This window comes from Oncorhynchus clarkii, chromosome 10 (assembly GCF_045791955.1).
Source record: "Oncorhynchus clarkii lewisi isolate Uvic-CL-2024 chromosome 10, UVic_Ocla_1.0, whole genome shotgun sequence".
In the NCBI taxonomy this organism is placed as follows: Eukaryota; Metazoa; Chordata; class Actinopteri; order Salmoniformes; family Salmonidae; genus Oncorhynchus; species Oncorhynchus clarkii.
The window spans coordinates 77940464-77967738 of NC_092156.1; the positions used below are offsets into that span (position 1 = coordinate 77940464).

At 38.7% G+C, this 27275-nt stretch overlaps 1 protein-coding gene across 1 annotated transcript; it reads left to right on the top strand.

The window, feature by feature from the left end:
- The first annotated feature begins 20327 nt into the window (after positions 1–20327).
- LOC139419755 (clarin-2-like) lies at positions 20328–27164 on the top strand. Its single transcript, XM_071169754.1, has 4 exons — positions 20328–20580; positions 24956–25077; positions 25783–25840; positions 26893–27164. The coding sequence occupies exons 1-4, from the start codon at positions 20328–20330 to the stop codon at positions 27162–27164; spliced, it is 705 nt and encodes a 234-aa protein (XP_071025855.1).
- The last annotated feature ends 111 nt before the right edge of the window (positions 27165–27275 follow it).

Consider the following 27275-nt stretch of genomic DNA (forward strand, 5'->3'; position numbering starts at 1 on the left):
TATTATATTATGACAGACCAGCTAGATCTGCTGTCTCTATTATATTATGACAGACCAGCAAGATCTACTGTGTCTATTATATTATGACAGACCAGCAAGATCTGCTGTCTCTATTATATTATGACAAACCAGCTAGATCTACTGTCTCTATTATTTTATAATAGACCAACTAGATCTGCTGTCTCTGTTATATTATGACAGACCAGCAAGATCTACTGTGTCATATTATGACAGACCAGCTAGATCTATTATCTCTATAGTTTGACAGACCAGCTAGATCTACTGTCTCTATATTATGACAGACCAGCTAAATCTACTGTCTCTATTATATTATGAGAGACCAGCTAGATCTGCTGTGTCTATTATATTATGACAGACCAACTAGATCTACTGTCTCAATGTCTCTATTATATTATGACAGACCAGCTAGATCTACTGTCTCTATTATAATATGACCGAACAGCTAGATCTACTGTCTCTATCGCTATTGTATTATGACAGACCAGCTAGATCTACTGTCTCTATTGTATTATGACAGACCAGCTAGATCTACTGTCTCTATTGTATTATGACAGACCAGCTAGATCTACTGTCTCTATTGTATTATGACAGACCAGCTAGATCTACTGTCTCTATTATAATGTGACCGAACAGCTAGATCTACTGTCTCTGTCGCTATTGTATTATGACAGACCAGCTAGATCTACTGTCTCTATTGTATTATGACAGACCAGCTAGATCTACTGTCTCTATTGTATTATGACAGACCAGCTAGATCTACTGTCTCTATTGTATTATGACAGACCAGATAGATCGACTGTCTCTATTGGATTATGACAGACTAGCTAGATCTACTGTCTCTATTATATTATTACAGACCAGCAAGATCTACTGTGTCATATTATGACAGACCAGCTAGATCTGCTGTCTCTATTATATTATGACAGACCAGCTAGATCTACTGTCTCTATTATTATGACAGACCAGCTAGATCTACTGTGTCTATTATATTATGCCAGACCAGCTAGATCTACTGTCTCTATTATAATATGACCTAACAGCTAGATCTACTGTCTCTGTCTCTATTGTATTATGACAGACCAGCTAGATCTACTGTCTCTATTGTATTATGACAGACCAGCTAGATCTACTGTCTCTATTGTATTAAGACAGACCAGCTAGATCTAATGTCTCTATTATAATATGACAGACCAGCTAGATCGACTGTCTCTATTTTATTATGACAGACCAGCTAAATCTACTCTCTCTATTATATTATGACAGACCAGCTAGAACTACTGTCTCTATTATATTATGACAGACCAGCTAGATCTACTGTCTCTATTATATTATGACAGACCAGCTAGATCTAATGTCTCTATTATAATATGACAGACCAGCTAGATATACTGTCTCTATTATATCATGAGACCAAATAGATCTACTGTCTCTCTTGTATCATGACAGACCAGCTAGATCTACTGTCTCTCTTGTATTGTGACAGACCAGCTAGATCTACTGTCTCTATTATTTTATTACATACCAGCAAGATCTACTGTGTCATATTATGACAGACCAGCTAGATCGACTGTCTCTATTTTCTTATGACAGACCAGCTAAATCTACTGTCTCTATTATATTATGACAGACCAGCTAGATCTACTGTCTCTACTATATTATGACAGACCAGCTCGATCTACTGTCTCTGTTTCTCTATTATATTATGACAGACCAGCTAGATCTACTGTCTTTGTTATATTATGACAGACCAGCTAGATCTACTGTCTTTATTATATTATGACAGACCAGCTAGATCTGCAGTCTCTATTATATTATGACAGACCAGCTAGATCTGCTGTCTCTATTATATTATGACAGACCAGCAAGATCTACTGTGTCTATTATATTATGACAGACCAGCTAGATCTACTGTCTCAATGTCTCTATTATATTATGACAGACCAGCTAGATCTACTGTGTCTATTATATTATGACAGACCAGCTAGATCTACTGTGTGTATTATATTATGCCAGACCAGCTAGATCTACTGTCTCTATTATATTATGACAGACCAGCAAGATCTACTGTGTCTATTATAATATGACAGACCAGCTAGATCTATTATCTCTATAGTTTGACAGACCATCTAGATCTACTGTCTCTATTATATTATGACAGACCAGCTAGATCTGCTGTGTCTATTATATTATGACAGACCAACTAGATCTACTGTCTCAATGTCTCTATTATATTATGACAGACCAGCTAGATCTACTGTGTCTATTATATTATGACAGACCAGCTAGATCTACTGTGTGTATTATATTATGCCAGACCAGCTAGATCTACTGTCTCTATTATAATATGACCGAACAGCTAGATCTACTGTCTCTGTCTCTATTGTATTATGACAGACCAGCTAGATCTACTGTCTCTGTTGTATTATGACAGACCAGCTAGATCTACTGTCTCTATTGTATTATGACAGACCAGCTAGATCTACTGTCTCTATTGTATTATGACAGACCAGCTAGATCTACTGTCTGAATTATATTATGACAGACCAGCTAGATCTACTGTCTCTATTATATTATGACAGACCAGCTAGATCTGCTGTCTCTATTATATTATGACAGACCAGCAAGATCTACTGTGTCTATTATATTATGACAGACCAGCAAGATCTGCTGTCTCTATTATATTATGACAAACCAGCTAGATCTACTGTCTCTATTATTTTATAATAGACCAACTAGATCTGCTGTCTCTGTTATATTATGACAGACCAGCAAGATCTACTGTGTCATATTATGACAGACCAGCTAGATCTATTATCTCTATAGTTTGACAGACCAGCTAGATCTACTGTCTCTATTATATTATGACAGACCAGCTAGATCTACTGTCTCTATTATATTATGACAGACCAGCTAAATCTACTGTCTCTATTATATTATGAGAGACCAGCTAGATCTGCTGTGTCTATTATATTATGACAGACCAACTAGATCTACTGTCTCAATGTCTCTATTATATTATGACAGACCAGCTAGATCTACTGTCTCTATTATAATATGACCGAACAGCTAGATCTACTGTCTCTATCGCTATTGTATTATGACAGACCAGCTAGATCTACTGTCTCTATTGTATTATGACAGACCAGCTAGATCTACTGTCTCTATTGTATTATGACAGACCAGCTAGATCTACTGTCTCTATTGTATTATGACAGACCAGCTAGATCTACTGTCTCTATTATAATGTGACCGAACAGCTAGATCTACTGTCTCTGTCGCTATTGTATTATGACAGACCAGCTAGATCTACTGTCTCTATTGTATTATGACAGACCAGCTAGATCTACTGTCTCTATTGTATTATGACAGACCAGCTAGATCGACTGTCTCTATTGGATTATGACAGACTAGCTAGATCTACTGTCTCTATTATATTATTACAGACCAGCAAGATCTACTGTGTCATATTATGACAGACCAGCTAGATCTGCTGTCTCTATTATATTATGACAGACCAGCTAGATCTACTGTTTCAGTTTTATTATGACAGACCAGCTAGATCTACTGTCTTTATTATATTATGACAGACCAGCTAGATCTACCTTCTTTATTATATTATGACAGACCAGCTAGATCTACTGTCTTTATTATATTATGACAGACCAGCTAGATCTACTGTCTGAATTATATTATGACAGACCAGCTAGATCTACTGTCTCTATTATATTATGACAGACTTACTAGATCTGCTGTCTCTATTATATAATGACAGACCAGCTAGATCTGCTATCTCTATTATAGTTTGACAGACCAGCTAGAACTACTGTCTCTATTATTTCATGACAGACCAACTATATCTGCTGTCTCTATTATATTATGACAGACCAGCTAGATCTGCTGTCTCTATTATATTATGACAGACCAGCAAGATCTACTGTCTATTATATTATGACAGACCAGCAAGATCTGCTGTCTCTATTATATTATGACAGACCAGCTAGATCTACTGTCTCTATTTCATGACAGGCTAACTAGATCTGCTGTCTCTATTATGTTATGACAGACCAGCTAGATCTACAGTGTCTACTATATTATGCCAGACCAGCTAGATCTACTGTCTCTATTATAATATGGCCGAACAGCTAGATCTACTGTCTCTGTCTCTATTGTATTATGACAGACCAGCTAGATCTACTGTCTCTATTATATTATGACAGACCAGCTAAATCTACTGTCTCTATTGTATTATGACACTCCAGCTAGATATACTGTCTCTATTATATTATTACAGACCAGCAAGATCTACTGTGTCATATTATGACAGACCAGCTAGATCGACTGTCTCTATTATATTATTACAGACCAGCAAGATCTACTGTGTCATATTATGACAGACCAGCTAGATCGACTGTCTCAATTATATCATGACAGACCAGCTAGATCTACTGTCTCTATTATATTATGACGGACCAGCTAGATCTGCTGTCTCTATTATATTATGACAGACCAGCTAGATCTACTATCTCTATTATAGTTTGACAGACCAGATAAATCTACTGTCTATTATATTATGACAGACCAGCTAGATCTACTGTCTCTATTGTATTATGACAGACCAGCTAGATCTACTGTCTCTATTATATTATGACAGACCAGCTAGATCTACTGTCTCTATTATATTATGACGGACCAGCTAGATCTACTGTCTCTATTATATTATGACGGACCAGCTAGATCTGCTGTCTCTATTATATTATGACAGACCAGCTAGATCTACTATCTCTATTATAGTTTGACAGACCAGATAAATCTACTGTCTCTAATATTTCATGACAGACCAACTAGATCTGCTGTCTCTATTATATTATGACAGACCAGCTAGATCTGCTGTCTCTATTATAATAGGACGGACCAGCTAGATCTGCTGTCTCTATTATATTATGACAGACCAACTAGATCTACTGTCTCTATTATAGTTTGACAGACCAGCTAGATCTACTGTTTATTATATTATGACAGACCAGCTAGATCTACTGTCTCTATTGTATTATGACAGACCAGCTAGATCTACTGTCTCTATGGTATTATGACAGTCCAGCTAGATATACTGTCTCTATTATATTATTACAGACCAGCAAGATCTACTGTGTCATATTATGACAGACCAGCTAGATCGACTGTCTCTATTATATTATTACAGACCAGCAAGATCTACTGTGTTATATTATGACAGACCAGCTAGATCGACTGTCTCTATTCTATTATGACAGACCAGCTAGATCGACTGTCTCTATTTTATTATGACAGACCAGCTAGATCGACTGTCTCTATTATAGTTTGACAGACCAGCTAGATCGACTGTCTCTATTATATTATGACAGACCAGCTAGATCTACTGTCTCTATTGTATTATGACAGACCAGCTAGATCTACTGTCTGAATTATATTATGACAGACCAGCTAGATCTGCTGTCTCTATTATATTATGACAGACCAGCTAGATCTACTGTCTCTGTTTCTCTATTATATTATGACAGACCAGCTAGATCTACTGTCTCTATTGTATTATGACAGACCAGCTAGATCTACTGTCTCTATTGTATTATGACAGACCAGCTAGATCTGCTGTCTCTATTATATTATGACAGACCAGCAAGATCTACTGTGTCTATTATATTATGACAGACCAGCAAGATCTGCTGTCTCTATTATATTATGACAAACCAGCTAGATCTACTGTCTCTATTATTTTATAATAGACCAACTAGATCTGCTGTCTCTGTTATATTATGACAGACCAGCAAGATCTACTGTGTCATATTATGACAGACCAGCTAGATCTATTATCTCTATAGTTTGACAGACCAGCTAGATCTACTGTCTCTATATTATGACAGACCAGCTAAATCTACTGTCTCTATTATATTATGAGAGACCAGCTAGATCTGCTGTGTCTATTATATTATGACAGACCAACTAGATCTACTGTCTCAATGTCTCTATTATATTATGACAGACCAGCTAGATCTACTGTCTCTATTATAATATGACCGAACAGCTAGATCTACTGTCTCTATCGCTATTGTATTATGACAGACCAGCTAGATCTACTGTCTCTATTGTATTATGACAGACCAGCTAGATCTACTGTCTCTATTGTATTATGACAGACCAGCTAGATCTACTGTCTCTATTGTATTATGACAGACCAGCTAGATCTACTGTCTCTATTATAATGTGACCGAACAGCTAGATCTACTGTCTCTGTCGCTATTGTATTATGACAGACCAGCTAGATCTACTGTCTCTATTGTATTATGACAGACCAGCTAGATCTACTGTCTCTATTGTATTATGACAGACCAGCTAGATCTACTGTCTCTATTGTATTATGACAGACCAGATAGATCGACTGTCTCTATTGGATTATGACAGACTAGCTAGATCTACTGTCTCTATTATATTATTACAGACCAGCAAGATCTACTGTGTCATATTATGACAGACCAGCTAGATCTGCTGTCTCTATTATATTATGACAGATCAGCTAGATCTACTGTCTCTATTATTATGACAGACCAGCTAGATTTACTGTGTCTATTATATTATGCCAGACCAGCTAGATCTACTGTCTCTATTATAATATGACCTAACAGCTAGATCTACTGTCTCTGTCTCTATTGTATTATGACAGACCAGCTAGATCTACTGTCTCTATTGTATTATGACAGACCAGCTAGATCTACTGTCTCTATTGTATTAAGACAGACCAGCTAGATCTAATGTCTCTATTATAATATGACAGACCAGCTAGATCGACTGTCTCTATTTTATTATGACAGACCAGCTAAATCTACTCTCTCTATTATATTATGACAGACCAGCTAGAACTACTGTCTCTATTATATTATGACAGACCAGCTAGATCTACTGTCTCTATTATATTATGACAGACCAGCTAGATCTAATGTCTCTATTATAATATGACAGACCAGCTAGATATACTGTCTCTATTATATCATGAGACCAAATAGATCTACTGTCTCTCTTGTATCATGACAGACCAGCTAGATCTACTGTCTCTCTTGTATTGTGACAGACCAGCTAGATCTACTGTTTCTATTATTTTATTACATACCAGCAAGATCTACTGTCATATTATGACAGACCAGCTAGATCGACTGTCTCTATTTTCTTATGACAGACCAGCTAAATCTACTGTCTCTATTATATTATGACAGACCAGCTAGATCTACTGTCTCTACTATATTATGACAGACCAGCTCGATCTACTGTCTCTGTTTCTCTATTATATTATGACAGACCAGCTAGATCTACTGTCTTTGTTATATTATGACAGACCAGCTAGATCTACTGTCTCTATTATATTATGACAGACCAGCTAGATCTACTGTCTTTGTTATATTATGACAGACCAGCTAGATCTACTGTCTCTATTATATTATGACAGACCAGCTAGATCTGCTGTCTCTATTATATTATGACAGACCAGCAAGATCTACTGTGTCTATTATAATATGACAGACCAGCTAGATCTATTATCTCTATAGTTTGACAGACCAGCTAGATCTACTGTCTCTATTATATTATGACAGACCAGCTAGATCTGCTGTGTCTATTATATTATGACAGACCAACTAGATCTACTGTCTCAATGTCTCTATTATATTATGACAGACCAGCTAGATCTACTGTGTCTATTATATTATGACAGACCAGCTAGATCTACTGTGTGTATTATATTATGCCAGACCAGCTAGATCTACTGTCTCTATTATAATATGACCGAACAGCTAGATCTACTGTCTCTGTCTCTATTGTATTATGACAGACCAGCTAGATCTACTGTCTCTATTGTATTATGACAGACCAGCTAGATCTACTGTCTCTATTGTATTATGACAGACCAGCTAGATCTACTGTCTCTATTGTATTATGACAGACCAGCTAGATCTACTGTCTGAATTATATTATGACAGACCAGCTAGATCTACTGTCTCTATTATATTATGACAGACCAGCTAGATCTGCTGTCTCTATTATATTATGACAGACCAGCAAGATCTACTGTGTCTATTATATTATGACAGACCAGCAAGATCTGCGGTCTCTATTATATTATGACAAACCAGCTAGATCTACTGTCTCTATTATTTTATAATAGACCAACTAGATCTGCTGTCTCTGTTATATTATGACAGACCAGCAAGATCTACTGTGTCATATTATGACAGACCAGCTAGATCTATTATCTCTATAGTTTGACAGACCAGCTAGATCTACTGTCTCTATTATATTATGACAGACCAGCTAGATCTACTGTCTCTATTATATTATGACAGACCAGCTAAATCTACTGTCTCTATTATATTATGAGAGACCAGCTAGATCTGCTGTGTCTATTATATTATGACAGACCAACTAGATCTACTGTCTCAATGTCTCTATTATATTATGACAGACCAGCTAGATCTACTGTCTCTATTATAATATGACCGAACAGCTAGATCTACTGTCTCTATCGCTATTGTATTATGACAGACCAGCTAGATCTACTGTCTCTATTGTATTATGACAGACCAGCTAGATCTACTGTCTCTATTGTATTATGACAGACCAGCTAGATCTACTGTCTCTATTGTATTATGACAGACCAGCTAGATCTACTGTCTCTATTATAATGTGACCGAACAGCTAGATCTACTGTCTCTGTCGCTATTGTATTATGACAGACCAGCTAGATCTACTGTCTCTATTGTATTATGACAGACCAGCTAGATCTACTGTCTCTATTGTATTATGACAGACCAGCTAGATCTACTGTCTCTATTGTATTATGACAGACCAGATAGATCGACTGTCTCTATTGGATTATGACAGACTAGCTAGATCTACTGTCTCTATTATATTATTACAGACCAGCAAGATCTACTGTGTCATATCATGACAGACCAGCTAGATCTGCTGTCTCTATTATATTATGACAGACCAGTTAGATCTGCTGCCTCTATTATATTATGACAGATCAGCTAGATCAACTGTTTCAGTTTTATTATGACAGACCAGCTAGATCTACTGTCTTTATTATATTATGACAGACCAGCTAGATCTACCTTCTTTATTATATTATGACAGACCAGCTAGATCTACTGTCTTTATTATATTATGACAGACCAGCTAGATCTACTGTCTGAATTATATTATGACAGACCAGCTAGATCTACTGTCTCTATTATATTATGACAGACTTACTAGATCTGCTGTCTCTATTATATAATGACAGACCAGCTAGATCTGCTATCTCTATTATAGTTTGACAGACCAGCTAGAACTACTGTCTCTATTATTTCATGACAGACCAACTATATCTGCTGTCTCTATTATATTATGACAGACCAGCTAGATCTGCTGTCTCTATTATATTATGACAGACCAGCAAGATCTACTGTCTATTATATTATGACAGACCAGCAAGATCTGCTGTCTCTATTATATTATGACAGACCAGCTAGATCTACTGTCTCTATTTCATGACAGGCTAACTAGATCTGCTGTCTCTATTATGTTATGACAGACCAGCTAGATCTACAGTGTCTACTATATTATGCCAGACCAGCTAGATCTACTGTCTCTATTATAATATGGCCGAACAGCTAGATCTACTGTCTCTGTCTCTATTGTATTATGACAGACCAGCTAGATCTACTGTCTCTATTATATTATGACAGACCAGCAAGATCTGCATTCTCTATTATATTATGACAGACCAGCTAGATCTACTGTCTCTATTATAGTTTGACAGACCAGCTAGATCTACTGTTTATTATATTATGACAGACCAGCTAGATCTACTGTCTCTATTGTATTATGACAGACCAGCTAGATCTACTGTCTCTATGGTATTATGACAGTCCAGCTAGATATACTGTCTCTATTATATTATTACAGACCAGCAAGATCTACTGTGTCATATTATGACAGACCAGCTAGATCGACTGTCTCTATTATATTATTACAGACCAGCAAGATCTACTGTGTTATATTATGACAGACCAGCTAGATCGACTGTCTCTATTCTATTATGACAGACCAGCTAGATCGACTGTCTCTATTTTATTATGACAGACCAGCTAGATCGACTGTCTCTATTATAGTTTGACAGACCAGCTAGATCGACTGTCTCAATTATATTATGACAGACCAGCTAGATCTACTGTCTCTATTATATTATGACAGACCAGCTAGATCTACTGTCTCTATTATATTATGACAGACAAGCTAGATCTACTGTCTCTATGGTATTATGACAGTCCAGCTAGATTTACTGTCTCTATTATATTATTACAGACCAGCAAGATCTACTGTGTCATATTATGACAGACCAGCTAGATCGACTGTCTCTATTCTATTATGACAGACCAGCTAGATCGACTGTCTCAATTATATTATGACAGACCAGCTAGATCTACTGTCTTTATTATATTATGACAGACCAGCTAGATCTACTGTCTCAATTATATTATGACAGACCAGCTAGATCTACTGTCTCTATTATATTATGACGGACCAGCTAGATCTGCTGTCTCTATTATATTATGACGGACCAGCTAGATCTACTATCTCTATTATAGTTTGACAGACCAGATAAATCTACTCTCTATTATTTCATGACAGACCAACTAGATCTGCTGTCTCTATTATATTATGACAGACCAGCTAGATCTGCTGTCTCTATTATATTATGACGGACCAGCTAGATCTGCTGTCTCTATTATATTATGACAGACCAGCTAGATCTACTGTCTCTATTATAGTTTGACGGACCAGCTAGATCTACTGTGTCTATTATATTATGACAGACCAGCTAGATCTGCTGTCTCTATTATATTATGACAGACCAGCTAGATCTACTGTGTCTATTATATTATGACAGACCAGCAAGATCTTCTGTCTCTATTATATTATAATAGATCAACTAGATCTGCTGTCTCTGTTATATTATGACAGACCAGCTAGATCTATTATCTCTATAGTTTGACAGACCAGCTAGATGTACTGTCTCTGTTATATTATGACAGACCAGCTAGATCTACTGTCTCTATTATATTATGACAGACCAGCTGTCTCTATTATATTATGACAGACCAGCAAGATCTACTGTGCCATATTATGACAGACCAGCTAGATCTATTATCTCTATAGTTTGACAGACCAGCTAGATGTACTGTCTCTGTTATATTATGACAGACCAGCTAGATCTACTGTCTCTATTATATTATGACAGACCAGCTGTCTCTATTATATTATGACAGACCAGCTAGATCTACTGTCTCTATTATTTCATGACAGACCAACTAGATCTGCTGTCTCTATTATATTATGACAGACCAGCTAGATCTACTGTGTCTATTATATTATGACAGACCAGCAAGATCTGCTGTCTCTATTATATTATGACAGACCAACTAGATCTGCTGTCTCTATTATATTATGACAGACCAGCTAGATCTACTGTCTCTGTTATATTATGACAGACCAGCTAGATCTATTATCTCTATAGTTTGACAGACCAGCTAGATGTACTGTCTCTGTTATATTATGACAGACCAGCTAGATCAACTGTTTAAATTTTATTATGACAGACCAGCTAAATCTACTGTCTCTATTATTTCATGACAGACCAACTAGATCTGCTGTCTCTATTATATTATGACAGACCAGCTGTCTCTATTATTTCATGACAGACCAGCTAGATCTACCGTGTCTATTATATAATGACAGACCAGCTAGATCTACTGTGTCTATTATAATATGACCGAACATCTAGATCTACTGTCTCTGTGTCTCTATTATATTATGACAGAGCAGCTAGATCTACTCTCTCTATTATATTATGACAGACCAGCTCCATCTACTGTCTCTAGTCTAATATGACCAAACAGCTAGATCTACTGTCTCAATGTCTCTATTATATTATGACAGACCAGCTAGATCTACTGTCTCTATTGTATTATGACAGACCAGCTAGATCTACTGTCTCTATTGTATTATGACAGACCAGCTAGATCTACTTTCTAAATTATATTATGACAGACCAGCTAGATCTACTGTCTCTATTATATTATGACAGACCAGCTAGATCTACGGTCTCTATTATAATATGACAGACCAGCTTGATCTACTGTGTCTATTGTATAATGACAGACCAGTTAGATCTACGGTCTCTATTATAATATGACCGAACAGCTAGATCTACTGTCCCCGTGTCTCTATTATATTATGACAGACCAGCTAGATCAACTGTCTCTATTATATTATGACAGAGCAGCTAGATCTACTGTCTCTATTATATTATGACAGACCAGCTAGATCTACTGTCTCTATTATATTATGACAGAGCAGCTAGATCTACTGTCTCTATTATATTATGACAGACCAGCTAGATCTATTGCCTCTATTATAGTTTGACAGACCAGCTAGATCTACTGTCTATTATATAATGACAGACCAACTAGATCTGCTGTCTCTATTATATTATGACAGACCAGCTAGATCTACTGTCTCTATTGTATTATGACAGACCAGCTAGATCTACTTTCTAAATTATATTATGACAGACCAGCTAGATCTACTGTCTCTATTATATTATGACAGACCAGCTAGATCTACTCTGTATTATATTATGACAGACCAGCTAGATCTGCTGTGTCTATTATATTATGACAGACCAGCTTGATCTACTGTGTCTATTATATAATGACAGACCAGCTAGATCTACGGTCTCTATTATAATATGACAGACCAGCTTGATCTACTGTGTCTATTGTATAATGACACACCAGTTAGATCTACGGTCTCTATTATAATATGACCGAACAGCTAGATCTACTGTCCCCGTGTCTCTATTATATTATGACAGACCAGCTAGATCAACTGTCTCTATTATATTATGACAGAGCAGCTAGATCTACTGTCTCTATTATATTATGACAGACCAGCTAGATCTACTGTCTCTATTATATTATGACAGAGCAGCTAGATCTACTGTCTCTATTATATTATGACAGACCAGCTAGATCTACTGTCTCTATTATATTATGACGGACCAGCTAGATCTGCTGTCTCTATTATATTATGACAGACCAGCTAGATCTACTATCTCTATTATAGTTTGACAGACCAGATAAATCTACTGTCTCTAATATTTCATGACAGACCAACTAGATCTGCTGTCTCTATTATATTATGACAGACCAGCTAGATCTACTGTCTATTATATAATGACAGACCAACTAGATCTGCTGTCTCTATTATATTATGGCAGACCAGCTAGATCTACTGTCTCATATTATGACAGACCAGCTACATCTACTGTCTCTATTATATTATGACAGACCAGCTAGATCTACTGTCTATTATATTATGAGAGACCAGCTAGATCTGCTGTGTCTATTATATTATGACAGACCAGCTAGATCTACTGTCTTTATTACATTATGACAGACCAGCTAGTTCTACTTTCTCTATTATATTATGACAGAACAGTAAGATCTACTGTTTCTATTATAATATGACCGAACAGCTAGATCTACTGTCTCTGTGTCTCTATTATATGATGACATACCAGCAAGATCTACTGTCTCTATTACATTATGACAGACCAGCTAGATCGACTGTCTCTATTATATTATGACAGACCAGCTAGATCTGTTGTCTCTATTATATTATGACAGACCAGCTAAATCTACTGTCTATTATATTATGAGAGACCAGCTAGATCTACTGTCTCTATTATATTATGACGGACCAGCTAGATCTGCTGTCTCTATTATATTATGACGGACCAGCTAGATCTACTATCTCTATTATAGTTTGACAGACCAGATAAATCTACTGTCTCTATTATTTCATGACAGACCAACTAGATCTGCTGTCTCTATTATATTATGACAGACCAGCTAGATCTGCTGTCTCTATTATATTATGACGGACCAGCTAGATCTGCTGTCTCTATTATATTATGACGGACCAGCTAGATCTGCTGTCTCTATTATATTATGACAGACCAGCTAGATCTACTGTGTCTATTATATTATGACAGACCAGCTAGATCTGCTGTCTCTATTATATTATGACAGACCAGCTAGATCTACTGTGTCTATTATATTATGACAGACCAGCAAGATCTTCTGTCTCTATTATATTATAATAGATCAACTAGATCTGCTGTCTCTGTTATATTATGACAGACCAGCAAGATCTACTGTGCCATATTATGACAGACCAGCTAGATCTATTATCTCTATACTTTGACAGACCAGCTAGATGTACTGTCTCTGTTATATTATGACAGACCAGCTAGATCTACTGTCTCTATTATATTATGACAGACCAGCTGTCTCTATTATATTATGACAGACCAGCTAGATCTACTGTCTCTATTATTTCATGACAGACCAACTAGATCTGCTGTCTCTATTATATTATGACAGACCAGCTAGATCTACTGTGTCTATTATATTATGACAGACCAGCAAGATCTTCTGTCTCTATTATATTATAATAGATCAACTAGATCTGCTGTCTCTGTTATATTATGACAGACCAGCTAGATCTATTATCTCTATAGTTTGACAGACCAGCTAGATGTACTGTCTCTGTTATATTATGACAGACCAGCTAGATCAACTGTTTCAATTTTATTATGACAGACCAGCTAAATCTACTGTCTCTATTATTTCATGACAGACCAACTAGATCTGCTGTCTCTATTATATTATGACAGACCAGCTGTCTCTATTATTTCATGACAGACCAGCTAGATCTACCGTGTCTATTATATAATGACAGACCAGCTAGATCTACTGTGTCTATTATAATATGACCGAACATCTAGATCTACTGTCTCAATGTCTCTATTATATTATGACAGACCAGCTAGATCTACTGTCTCTATTGTATTATGACAGAGCAGCTAGATCTACTCTCTCTATTATATTATGACAGACCAGCTCCATCTACTGTCTCTAGTCTAATATGACCAAACAGCTAGATCTACTGTCTCAATGTCTCTATTATATTATGACAGACCAGCTAGATCTACTGTCTCTATTGTATTATGACAGACCAGCTAGATCTACTGTCTCTATTGTATTATGACAGACCAGCTAGATCTACTTTCTAAATTATATTATGACAGACCAGCTAGATCTACTGTCTCTATTATATTATGACAGACCAGCTAGATCTACTCTGTATTATATTATGACAGACCAGCTAGATCTGCTGTGTCTATTATATTATGACAGACCAGCTTGATCTACTGTGTCTATTATATAATGACAGACCAGCTAGATCTACGGTCTCTATTATAATATGACAGACCAGCTTGATCTACTGTGTCTATTGTATAATGACAGACCAGTTAGATCTACGGTCTCTATTATAATATGACCGAACAGCTAGATCTACTGTCCCCGTGTCTCTATTATATTATGACAGACCAGCTAGATCAACTGTCTCTATTATATTATGATAGAGCAGCTAGATCTACTGTCTCTATTATATTATGACAGAGCAGCTAGATCTACTGTCTCTATTATATTATGACAGAGCAGCTAGATCTACTGTCTCTATTATATTATGACAGACCAGCTAGATCTATTGCCTCTATTATAGTTTGACAGACCAGCTAGATCTACTGTCTATTATATAATGACAGACCAACTAGATCTGCTGTCTCTATTATATTATGGCAGACCAGCTAGATCTACTGTCTCATATTATGACAGACCAGCTACATCTACTGTCTCTATTATATTATGACAGACCAGCTAGATCTACTGTCTATTATATTATGAGAGACCAGCTAGATCTGCTGTGTCTATTATATTATGACAGACCAGCTAGATCTACTGTCTTTATTACATTATGACAGACCAGCTAGTTCTACTTTCTCTATTATATTATGACAGAACAGTAAGATCTACTGTTTCTATTATAATATGACCGAACAGCTAGATCTACTGTCTCTGTGTCTCTATTATATGATGACATACCAGCAAGATCTACTGTCTCTATTACATTATGACAGACCAGCTAGATCGACTGTCTCTATTATATTATGACAGACCAGCTAGATCTGTTGTCTCTATTATATTATGACAGACCAGCTAAATCTACTGTCTATTATATTATGAGAGACCAGCTAGATCTGCTGTGTCTATTATATTATGACAGACCAGCTCGATCTACTGTCTCTGTTTCTCTATTATATTATGACAGACCAGCTAGATCTACTGTCTTTATTACAATATGACAGACCAGCTAGTTCTACTTTCTCTATTATATTATGACAGACCAGCTAGATCTACTGTCTCTGTTTCTCTATTATATTATGACAGACCAGCTAGATCTACTGTTTCTATTGTATTATGACAGAACAGCTAGATCTACTGTCCCTATAAATTTTATGACAGAACAGCTAGATCTACTGTCTCTTTGTCTCTATTATATTAGGACAGACCAGCTAGATCGACTGTCTCTATTATATTATGACAGACAAGCTTGATCTACTGACTCTATTATAATATGACAGAACTCCTAGATCTACTGTCTCTATGTCTCTATTATATTATGACAGACCAGCTAGATCTACTGTCTATATTATATGATGAACGACCAGCTTGATCTACTGACTCTATTATGTTATGACAGACTAGCTAGATCTACTGTCTCTATAATATTATGACAGACCAGCTTGATCTACTGTCTCTATTATATTATGACAGACTAGCTAGATCTACTGTCTCTATTGTATTATGACAGACCAGCTAGATCTACTGTCTCTGTTTTATTAGAGGAGAGTAGTCAATATTGGATAGTAGTCTATACAGGATAGTAGTCTATACAGGATAGTAGTCTATACAGGATAGTAGTCTATACAGGATAGTAGTCTATACAGGATAGTAGTCTATACAGGATAGTAGTCTATACAGGATAGTAGTCTATTCAGGATAGTAGTCTATATAGGATAGTAGTCTATATAGGATAGTAGTCTGTATAGGATAGTAGTCTATATAGGATAGTAGTCTATATAGGATAGTAGTCTATATACAGGATAGTAGTCTATATAGGATAGTAGTATATACAGGATAGTAGTGTATATATAGGATAGTAGTCTATATACAGGATAGTAGTCTATATACAGGATAGTAGTCTTTACAGGATAGTAGTCTATACAGGATAGTAGTCTATACGGGATAATAATCTATACATGATAGTAGTCTATACAGGATAGTAGTCTATATAGGATAGTAGTCTATATAGGATCTATAGGTTCATATATGATAGTAGTCTATATACTATGTACTGTATATCTGGCAGACAGACAGGAAGTGTCTTCTGTATATTACTATGTACTGTATATCTGGCAGACAGACAGGAAGTGTCTTCTGTATATTACTATGTACTGTATGACTGGTAGACAGACAGGAAGTGAAATCATTCAGGAACACTGAGCATCATAAAGGTCAAGTCTCATCAGTAAATATTCAATCAATCTATTACAACACAAAAACAGCAGCTAAAGGTTAACACACACACACACACACACACACACACACACACACACACACACACACACACTCACATGTTCTAGATCCATTAAACACACTGGAACAGAATAAAGTATTCTTGGCATCTCTCTCTGTCTCTGTCTCTGTCTCTGTCTCTCTCTCATTCTCTCTCTCTCTCTCTCTCTCTGTCTCTCTCCCTCTGTCTCTGTCTCTCTCTCTCTCACTGTCTTTCAATTAAAATTGCTTTCTTGCTTTTTAAATGTCATATTATTGGCTATGTACAGTAAATAGTTCAAGTACACTCTCTGTCTCTGTCTCTTTCTCACTCACTGTCTCTCTCTGTCTCTCTCTCAATTCAATTCAAGGGCTTTATTGGTGTGGGAAACATGTGTTAACATAGCCAAAGCGAGTGAGGTAGATAATATATAAAGTGAAATGAACAGTAAACATTACACATACAGAAGTTTCAAAACAATGAAGACATTACAAATGTCATATTATATATATATATATACCTCTCTCTCTCTCTCTCTCTCCCTCTCTCTCTGTCTTCCTCTCTCTCTCGCTGTCTTTCAATTCAAAGGGCTTTCTTGCTATTCAAAGGGCTTTCTTGCTATTCAAAGGGCTTTCTTGCTATGGGAAACATAATGTTTACATTGCCAAATGGAATAGACGATAAACAAAAGGGAAATTAACAGTAAACAGACATTTTAAATGTCATATTATTGGCTATGTACAGTAACAATGTGCAAATAGTTTAAGTACAAAAGGGAAAATAAATAAATAATATAAATATGGGTTGTATTTACAATGGTGTTTGTTCTTCACTGGTTGACCTTTTCTCGTGGCAACAGGTCACAAATCTTGCTGCTGTGATGATGTCACACTGTGGTATTTCACCCAGTAGATATGAGAGTTTATCACAATTGGATTTGTTTTGGAATTCTTTGTGGATCTGTGTAATCTGAGGGAAATATGTGTCTCTAATATGGTCATACATTCGGCAGGAGGTCAGGAAGTGCAGCTCAGTTTCCACCTCATTTTGTGGGCAGTGAGCACATAGGCAGACCTGGCTCTCAAGAGAAGACAGGCTATGGCGGCTTTTCTCAATAGCAAGGCTATGCTCACTGAGTCTGTACATAGTCAAAGCTTTCCTTAAGTTTGGGTCAGTCACATTGGTCAGGTATTCTGCCACTTTGTCCTCTCTGTTTAGGGTCAGCCACAGTGGTCAGGTATTCTGCTACTGTGTACTCTCTGTTTAGGGCCAAATAGCATTCTAGTTTGCTCTGTTTTTTTGTTAATTCTTTCCAATGTGTCAAGTAATTATATCTTTGTTTTCTCAAGATTTGGTTGGTTCTAATTGTGCTGCTGTCCTGGGGCTCTGTGGGGTCTGTTTGTGAACTGAGCCCCAGGACCAGCTGGCTGAGGGGTTCATCTCCCTGTAGGTGAGGGCTTTGTGGTGGAAGGTGTGGGCATCTCTTCCTTGGAGATGGTCGTAGGTAAGGGCTTTGTGGTGGAAGGTGTGGGCATCTCTTCCTTGGAGATGGTCGTAGGTGAGGGCTTTGTGGTGGAAGGTGTGGGCATCTCTTCCTTGGAGATGGTCGTAGGTGAGGGTTGTGTGGTGGAAGGTGTGGGCATCTCTTCCTTGGAGATGGTCGTAGAATCTAACATCTCTTTCTGTATGTTGATAACCAGCGGGTATCGTCCTAATTCTGCTCTGCATTGGTTGGGCTTTTGCATTGTACACATTATATATTATTGTGTGTGTATATATATATATATATATATATATATATATATATATATATATATATATATATATATATATATATATATATATATATATATATATATATATATATATATATATTACTGTACACAAAGTATATTTCCACAGAATCCAGCTGTGATCAGGACCTGACGGTAGTATAGACACAGACAAGCTCCTTTAAGACTGGTTTTAAAGAAGAGAATGAGAGGAGGTGGAGAAGAGAGGGGGGGAAGATTTGATGAGAGAGAAAGAGGGGGAGGGTGAAGAGTGGATGAGGGAGAGAGAGAGGGAGGGTGAAGAGTGGATGAGAGAGAGGAGGGTGAAGAGTGGATGAGAGCAAGAGAAGGAGAGAGAAGGGGAGAGAGAGGAGGGTGAAGAGTGGTAGAGAGAGAGAAGGAGAGAGAGAGGAGGGTGAAGAGTGGATGAGAGAGAGGGAAGGAGAGAGAGAGGGGGGGGTTGTTAGTAGGGCAGAATGTAACTCAGTGACTAGCAGCCCTATAGCGTGCTGGGATCGAGTTTCTTCCTGTCTGTAACAGATCCCTCTGATCTGACCAACACAGACTGGATCTCAGCTTTTAATGGCAGCCTCTCTACCAGCTATCACAACAAGCTGTTTCATTTCACAGCGTTTTGATGTTATGACCGACACATCGACTGACACAACATCTCCGGACCGGATGATCCGACCCTCGGGATGCCTGGGAGGTGTTCCCATGGTCTCTGCTTGAAAAGTGGCGCTGATTACAAAGGTTGTAAGAGCGGACGAGAGGAGACGAGGAGACGAGAGGAGACGAGGAGACGAGAGGACCGTAACACCGCCGCCTCTCTCCCGTAGCCGGGTGAAGAGATGAACAGATAGACATGGAGGTGGATTTTAAATACATTTGTTGTTATTGTTGTTGTTGTTTATCCAAACCCGGCGCCCTGACAGACTGACCATGCCGTCGCTGTGGAAACAGTTGACCTTTTCCTTTGCCACTCTGCTCTGCGTGCTCTCTGCCACTCTACTGCTGGTTGCCCTGGCGACCGAGCGCTGGGTCAGCGGGAGGATCCTGTGTGGTACCGGGGCAGAGCTGGTCAGCGCCAACTATTCTGAACTGGACAAGTTTACTGGACACATCTACTACGGGCTGTTCCAGGGTCAGAAGACTAGGAGGTGTGGACTGGGAAACCGCAGCGCCAAGATATACAGTAAGGGGATATATCTACTACAGACTGTTATGGGGATATATCTACTACAGACTGTTATGGGGATATATCTACTACAGACTGTTATGGGGATATATCTACTACAGACTGTTATGGGGATATATCTACTACAGACTGTTATGGGGATATATCTACTACAGACTGTTATGGGGATATATCTACTACAGACTGTTATGGGGATATATCTACTACAGACTGTTATGGGGATATATCTACTACAGACTGTTATGGGGATATATCTACTACAGACTGTTATGGGGGGATATCTACTACAGACTGTTATGGGATATATCTACTACAGACTGTTATGGGGATATATCTACTACAGACTGTTATGGGATATATCTACTACAGACTGTTATGGGGATATATCTACTACAGACTGTTATGGGGATATATCTACTACAGACTGTTATGGGGGGATATATCTACTACAGACTGTTATGGGGGGATATATCTACTACAGACTGTTATGGGGATATATCTACTACAGACTGTTATGGGGATATATCTACTACAGACTGTTATGGGGATATATCTACTACAGACTGTTATGGGGGGATATATCTACTACAGACTGTTATGGGGGGATATATCTACTACAGACTGTTATGGGGGGATATATCTACTACAGACTGTTATGGGGATATATCTACTACAGACTGTTATGGGGATATATCTACTACAGACTGTTATGGGGGATATATCTACTACAGACTGTTATGGGGGATATATCTACTACAGACTGTTATGGGATATATCTACTACAGACTGTTATGGGGATATATCTACTACAGACTGTTATGGGGATATATCTACTACAGACTGTTATGGGATATATCTACTACAGACTGTTATGGGGATATATCTACTAAAGACTGTTATGGGGGGATATATCTACTAAAGACTGTTATGGGGGGATATATCTACTACAGACTGTTATGGGGATATATCTACTACAGACTGTTATGGGGATATATCTACTACAGACTGTTATGGGGGATATATCTACTACAGACTGTTATGGGGATATATCTACTACAGACTGTTATGGGGATATATCTACTACAGACTGTTATGGGGGGATATATCTACTACAGACTGTTATGGGGGGATATATCTACTACAGACTGTTATGGGGATATATCTACTACAGACTGTTATGGGGATATATCTACTACAGACTGTTATGGGATATATCTACTACAGACTGTTATGGGATATATCTACTACAGACTGTTATGGGGATATATCTACTACAGACTGTTATGGGATATATCTACTACAGACTGTTATGGGGGGATATATCTACTACAGACTGTTATGGGATATATCTACTACAGACTGTTATGGGGGGATATATCTACTACAGACTGTTATGGGATATATCTACTACAGACTGTTATGGGATATATCTACTACAGACTGTTATGGGGATATATCTACTACAGACTGTTATGGGGATATATCTACTACAGACTGTTATGGGGATATATCTACTACAGACTGTTATGGGGATATATCTACTACAGACTGTTATGGGGATATATCTACTACAGACTGTTATGGGGATATATCTACTACAGACTGTTATGGGGGATATATCTACTACAGACTGTTATGGGGATATATCTACTACAGACTGTTATGGGGTCTAGTCAGTGTCCCCCTCTGCATAATAGGGGTGTGTGTGTGTGTGTCAGTCTTTGTCTGGTCTAGTCAGTGTCCCCCTCTGCATAATAGGGGGGGGGGGGGGGGGGGTTCAGTCTTTGTCTGGTCTAGTCAGTGTGTTTCAATTATGCAGAGGGGGACACTGACTAGACCAAATATAAACATTATATACAGTGTCCAGGTTTTATCATGTTTATATACAGTACATAAACACACTGACTAGACCAGACTATTATATACAGTACATAAACACACTGACTAGACCAGTACATAAACACACTGACTAGACCAGTACATAAACACACTGACTAGACCAGTACAGAAACACCTAACCCTAGACCAGTACATAAACACCTAACCCTAGACCAGTACATAAACACCTAACCCTAACCCTAGACCAGTACATAAACACCTAACCCTAACCCTAGACCAGTACATAAACACCTAACCCTAACCCTAGACCAGTACATAAACACCTAACCCTAGACCAGTACATAAACACCTAACCCTAGACCAGTACATAAACACCTAACACTAGACCAGTACATAAACACCTAACCCTAACCCTAGGCCAGTACATAAACACCTAACCCTAGACCAGTACATAAACACCTAACCCTAACACTAGACCAGTACATAAACACCTAACCCTAACCCTACACCAGTATATAAACACCTAACCCTAGGCCAGTACATAAACACCTAACCCTAGACCAGTACATAAACACCTAACCCTAACACTAGACCAGTACATAAACACCTAACCCTAACCCTACACCAGTATATAAACACCTAACCCTAGACCAGTATATAAACACCTAACCCTAACCCTAGACCAGTACATAAACACCTAACCCTAGACCAGTACATAAACACCTACCCTAACCCTAGACCAGTACATAAACACCTAACCCTAACCCTAGACCAGTACATAAACACCTAACCCTAGACCAGTACATAAACACCTAACCCTAGACCAGTACATAAACACCTAACCCTAACACTAGACCAGTACATAAACACACTGACTAGACCGGTACATAAACACCTAACCCTAACCCTAGACCAGTACATAAACACCTAACCCTAGACCAGTACATAAACACACTGACTAGACCAGTACATAAACACCTAACCCTAGACCAGTACATAAACAAACTGACTAGACCAGTACATAAACACCTAACCCTAGACCAGTACATAAACACCTAACCCTAGACCAGTACATAAACACCTAACCCTAGACCAGTACATAAACACCTAACCCTAACACTAGACCAGTACATAAACACACTGACTAGACCAGTACATAAACACCTAACCCTAACCCTAGGCCAGTACATAAACACCTAACCCTAGACCAGTACATAAACACCTAACCCTAACACTAGACCAGTACATAAACACCTAACCCTAACCCTACACCAGTATATAAACACCTAACCCTAGACCAGTACATAAACACCTAACCCTAGACCAGTACATAAACACCTACCCTAACCCTAGACCAGTACATAAACACCTAACCCTAACCCTAGACAAGTACATAAACACCTAACCCTAGACCAGTACATAAACACCTAACCCTAACACTAGACCAGTACATAAACACCTAACCCTAGACCAGTACATAAACACCTAACACTAGACCAGTACATAAACACCTAACCCTAACCCTAGACCAGTACATAAACACCTAACCCTAACCCTAGACCAGTACATAAACACCTAACCCTAACCCTAGACCAGTACATAAACACCTAACCCTAGACCAGTACATAAACACCTAACCCTAACCCTAGACCAGTACATAAACACCTAACCCTAGACCAGTACATAAACAAACTGACTAGACCAGTACATAAACACCTAACCCTAGACCAGTACATAAACACCTAACCCTAGACCAGTACATAAACACCTAACCCTAACACTAGACCAGTACATAAACACACTGACTAGACCAGTACATAAACACCTAACCCTAACCCTAGACCAGTACATAAACACCTAACCCTAACACTAGACCAGTACATAAACACACTGACTAGACCAGTACATAAACACCTGACCCTAACCCTACACCAGTACATAAACACCTAACCTTAACCCTAGACCAGTACATAAACACCTAACCCTAGACCAGTACATAAACACCTAACCCTAGACCAGTACATAAACACCTAACCCTAACCCTAGACCAGTACATTAACACCTAACCCTAGACCAGTACATAAACACCTAACCCTAAACCTAGACCAGTACATAAACACCTAACCCTAACCCTAGACCAGTACATAAACACCTAACCCTAACCCTAGACCAGTACATAAACACCTAACCCTAGACCAGTACGTAAACACCTAACTCTAGACCAGTACATAAACACACTGACTAGACCAGTACATAAACACCTAACCCTAGACCAGTACATAAACACCTAACCCTAGACCAGTACATAAACACCTAACCCTAACACTAGACCAGTACATAAACACCTAACTCTAGACCAGTACATAAACACACTGACTAGACCAGTACATAATCATGATAAAACCTGGATGTAAAAATTTAGTTTAGTAAATCATTTAACATCTGAAAAAAGGACAAATCTGAGGCCCTCATTGGCCTGATGCCTCTGTCTGTCTGTCTTTCTGTCTGTGTCTGTCTGTGTGTGTGTGTACAGTATTCCCTACTCTGGTACAGACCCTGAACACAGGTCTCCATGTGATGGTGATAGTCTTCCTGTTGGTGGCCGTTTTTTTTACTCTGCTCAGCCTTTCATTCTCTATCTACAACGCACGCAAGGTAGGGGCTATGTGGTGTGAAGATGATGTGTGTGTGGTTTTATAGTGTATATCTGTGTGTGTGGTGTTATAGTGTATATCTGGTTGTGAGTGTGTGTGTGTGTGTGTGTGTGGTGTTATAGTGTATATCTCTGTGTGGTGTTATAGTGTATATATCTGTGTGGTGTTATAGTGTATATCTCTGTGTGGTGTTATAGTGTATATATCTGTGTGGTGTTATAGTGTATATCTCTCTGTGTGGTGTTATAGTGTATATATCTGTGTGGTGTTATAGTGTATATCTCTGTGTGGTGTTATAGTGTATATCTCTGTGTGGTGTTATAGTGTATATCTCTGTGTGGTGTTATAGTGTATATCTGTGTGTGTGTGTGGTGTTATAGTGTATATATCTGTGTGGTGTTCTAGTGTATATCTCTGTGTGGTGTTATAGTGTATATCTGTGTGTGTGTGTGGTGTTATAGTGTATATATCTGTGTGGTGTTATAGTGTATATCTCTGTGTGGTGTTATAGTGTATATCTCTGTGTGGTGTTATAGTCTATATCTGTGTGTGGTGTTATAGTGTATATCTCTGTGTGGTGTTATAGTGTATATCTCTGTGTGGTGTTATAGTGTATGTCTCTGTGTGGTGTTATAGTGTATATCTCTGTGTGGTGTTATAGTGTATATCTCTGTGTGGTGTTATAGTGTATATCTCTGTGTATCAGGTTCCCTACCAGAGCATTAAAGGCCCCACTGGACTCTACATCTGGAACACCATAGCAGGTACACACACACACACACACACACACACACACACACACACACACACACACACACACACACACACATACACACACACACACACCCATTTTACTATCCTTGTGGGAACCAAAAATGTATTTCCATTCAAAATCCTATTTTTCCTAACCCCAAACCGTAACCTTAATTCTAACCCTAAATAGCCTTTGACCTGACGGGGACTACCCTAGTAATGTGGGGACTACCCTAGTAATGTGGGGACTACCCTGGTAATGTGGGGACTACCCTGGTAATGTGGGGACTACCCTGGTAATGTGGGGACTACCTTGGTAATGTGGGGACTACCCTGGTAATGTGGGGACTACCCTGGTAATGTGGGGACTACCCTAGTAATGTGGGGACTACCCTAGTAATGTGGGGACTACCCTGGTAATGTGGGGACTACCCTGGTAATGTGGGGACTACCCTGGTAATGTGGGGACTACCCTGGCAATGTGGGGACTACCCTGGCAATGTGGGGACTACCCTGGTAATGTGGGGACTACCCTGGTAATGTGGGGACTACCCTAGTAATGTGGGGACTACCCTGGTAATGTGGGGACTACCTTGGTAATGTGGGGACTACCCTGGTAATGTGGGGACTACCCTGGTAATGTGGGGACTACCTTGGTAATGTGGGGACTACCCTGGTAATGTGGGGCATACCTTGGTAATGACCCAGGAGGATGGTAATACACATCACACACACCACCTGACACCATCTCTTATCTCCTCCTCTCCTCTCCTCTCCTCTCCTCTCCTCCCGCCTCCTCCTCTCCAACCTATCTTCTCTCCCATCTCCTCTCCTCTCCTCTCCAACCTCTCTCCTCTCCAACCTCTCTCCTCTCCTCTCCTCCTCCAACCTCTCTCCTCTCCTCTCCTCCTCCAACCTCTCTCCTCTCCTCCTCCAACCTCTCTTCTCTCTCCTCTCCAACCTTTCTCCTCTCCTCTCCTCTCCAACCTCTCTCCTCTCTCCTCTCCTCTCCTCTCCTCTCCTCTCCTCTCCAACCTCTCTCCTCTCCTCTCCTCTCCTCTAGGGGTGTTTGGGTCGTTAGCCGTCCTGTGTTTCTTAGCAGCTGTCAGACATCATCGGTTAACGGAACGCGTCTCTAACTACCAGGAGACTCTTTTCCATTTCTCCATTCTGGATGAGCGACTGGATTGGTCCTTCTGGCTGGGCGTGGCCAGCGTCGCTACGCACGGTGTGGTGTTTGTTGTCGTGGCAATGAGCCGGATCAAACTGCCCAAACCACAGAACAAGAAACAGTCCGAGCAGCCAACTGTCACCGCTGAAGTCCTCATGTACTGACGCACGCACGCACGCACGCACTCACGCACGCACGCACGCACGCACACACACACACACGTTAGTGGGACATTATCTACTAGCCTGCTGTAATCTACACTACACTGGGTCTAT

Coding starts and splice junctions, on each gene's coding strand:
- LOC139419755 (XM_071169754.1), top strand. CDS start 20,328: ATGCCGTCGCTGTGGAAACAGTTGACCTTTTCCTTTGCCACTCTGCTC. Junction 20,581..24,955: donor CCGCAGCGCCAAGATATACA/GTAAGGGGATAT, acceptor GTGTGTGTACAG/TATTCCCTACTCTGGTACAG. Junction 25,841..26,892: donor CATCTGGAACACCATAGCAG/GTACACACACAC, acceptor CCTCTCCTCTAG/GGGTGTTTGGGTCGTTAGCC.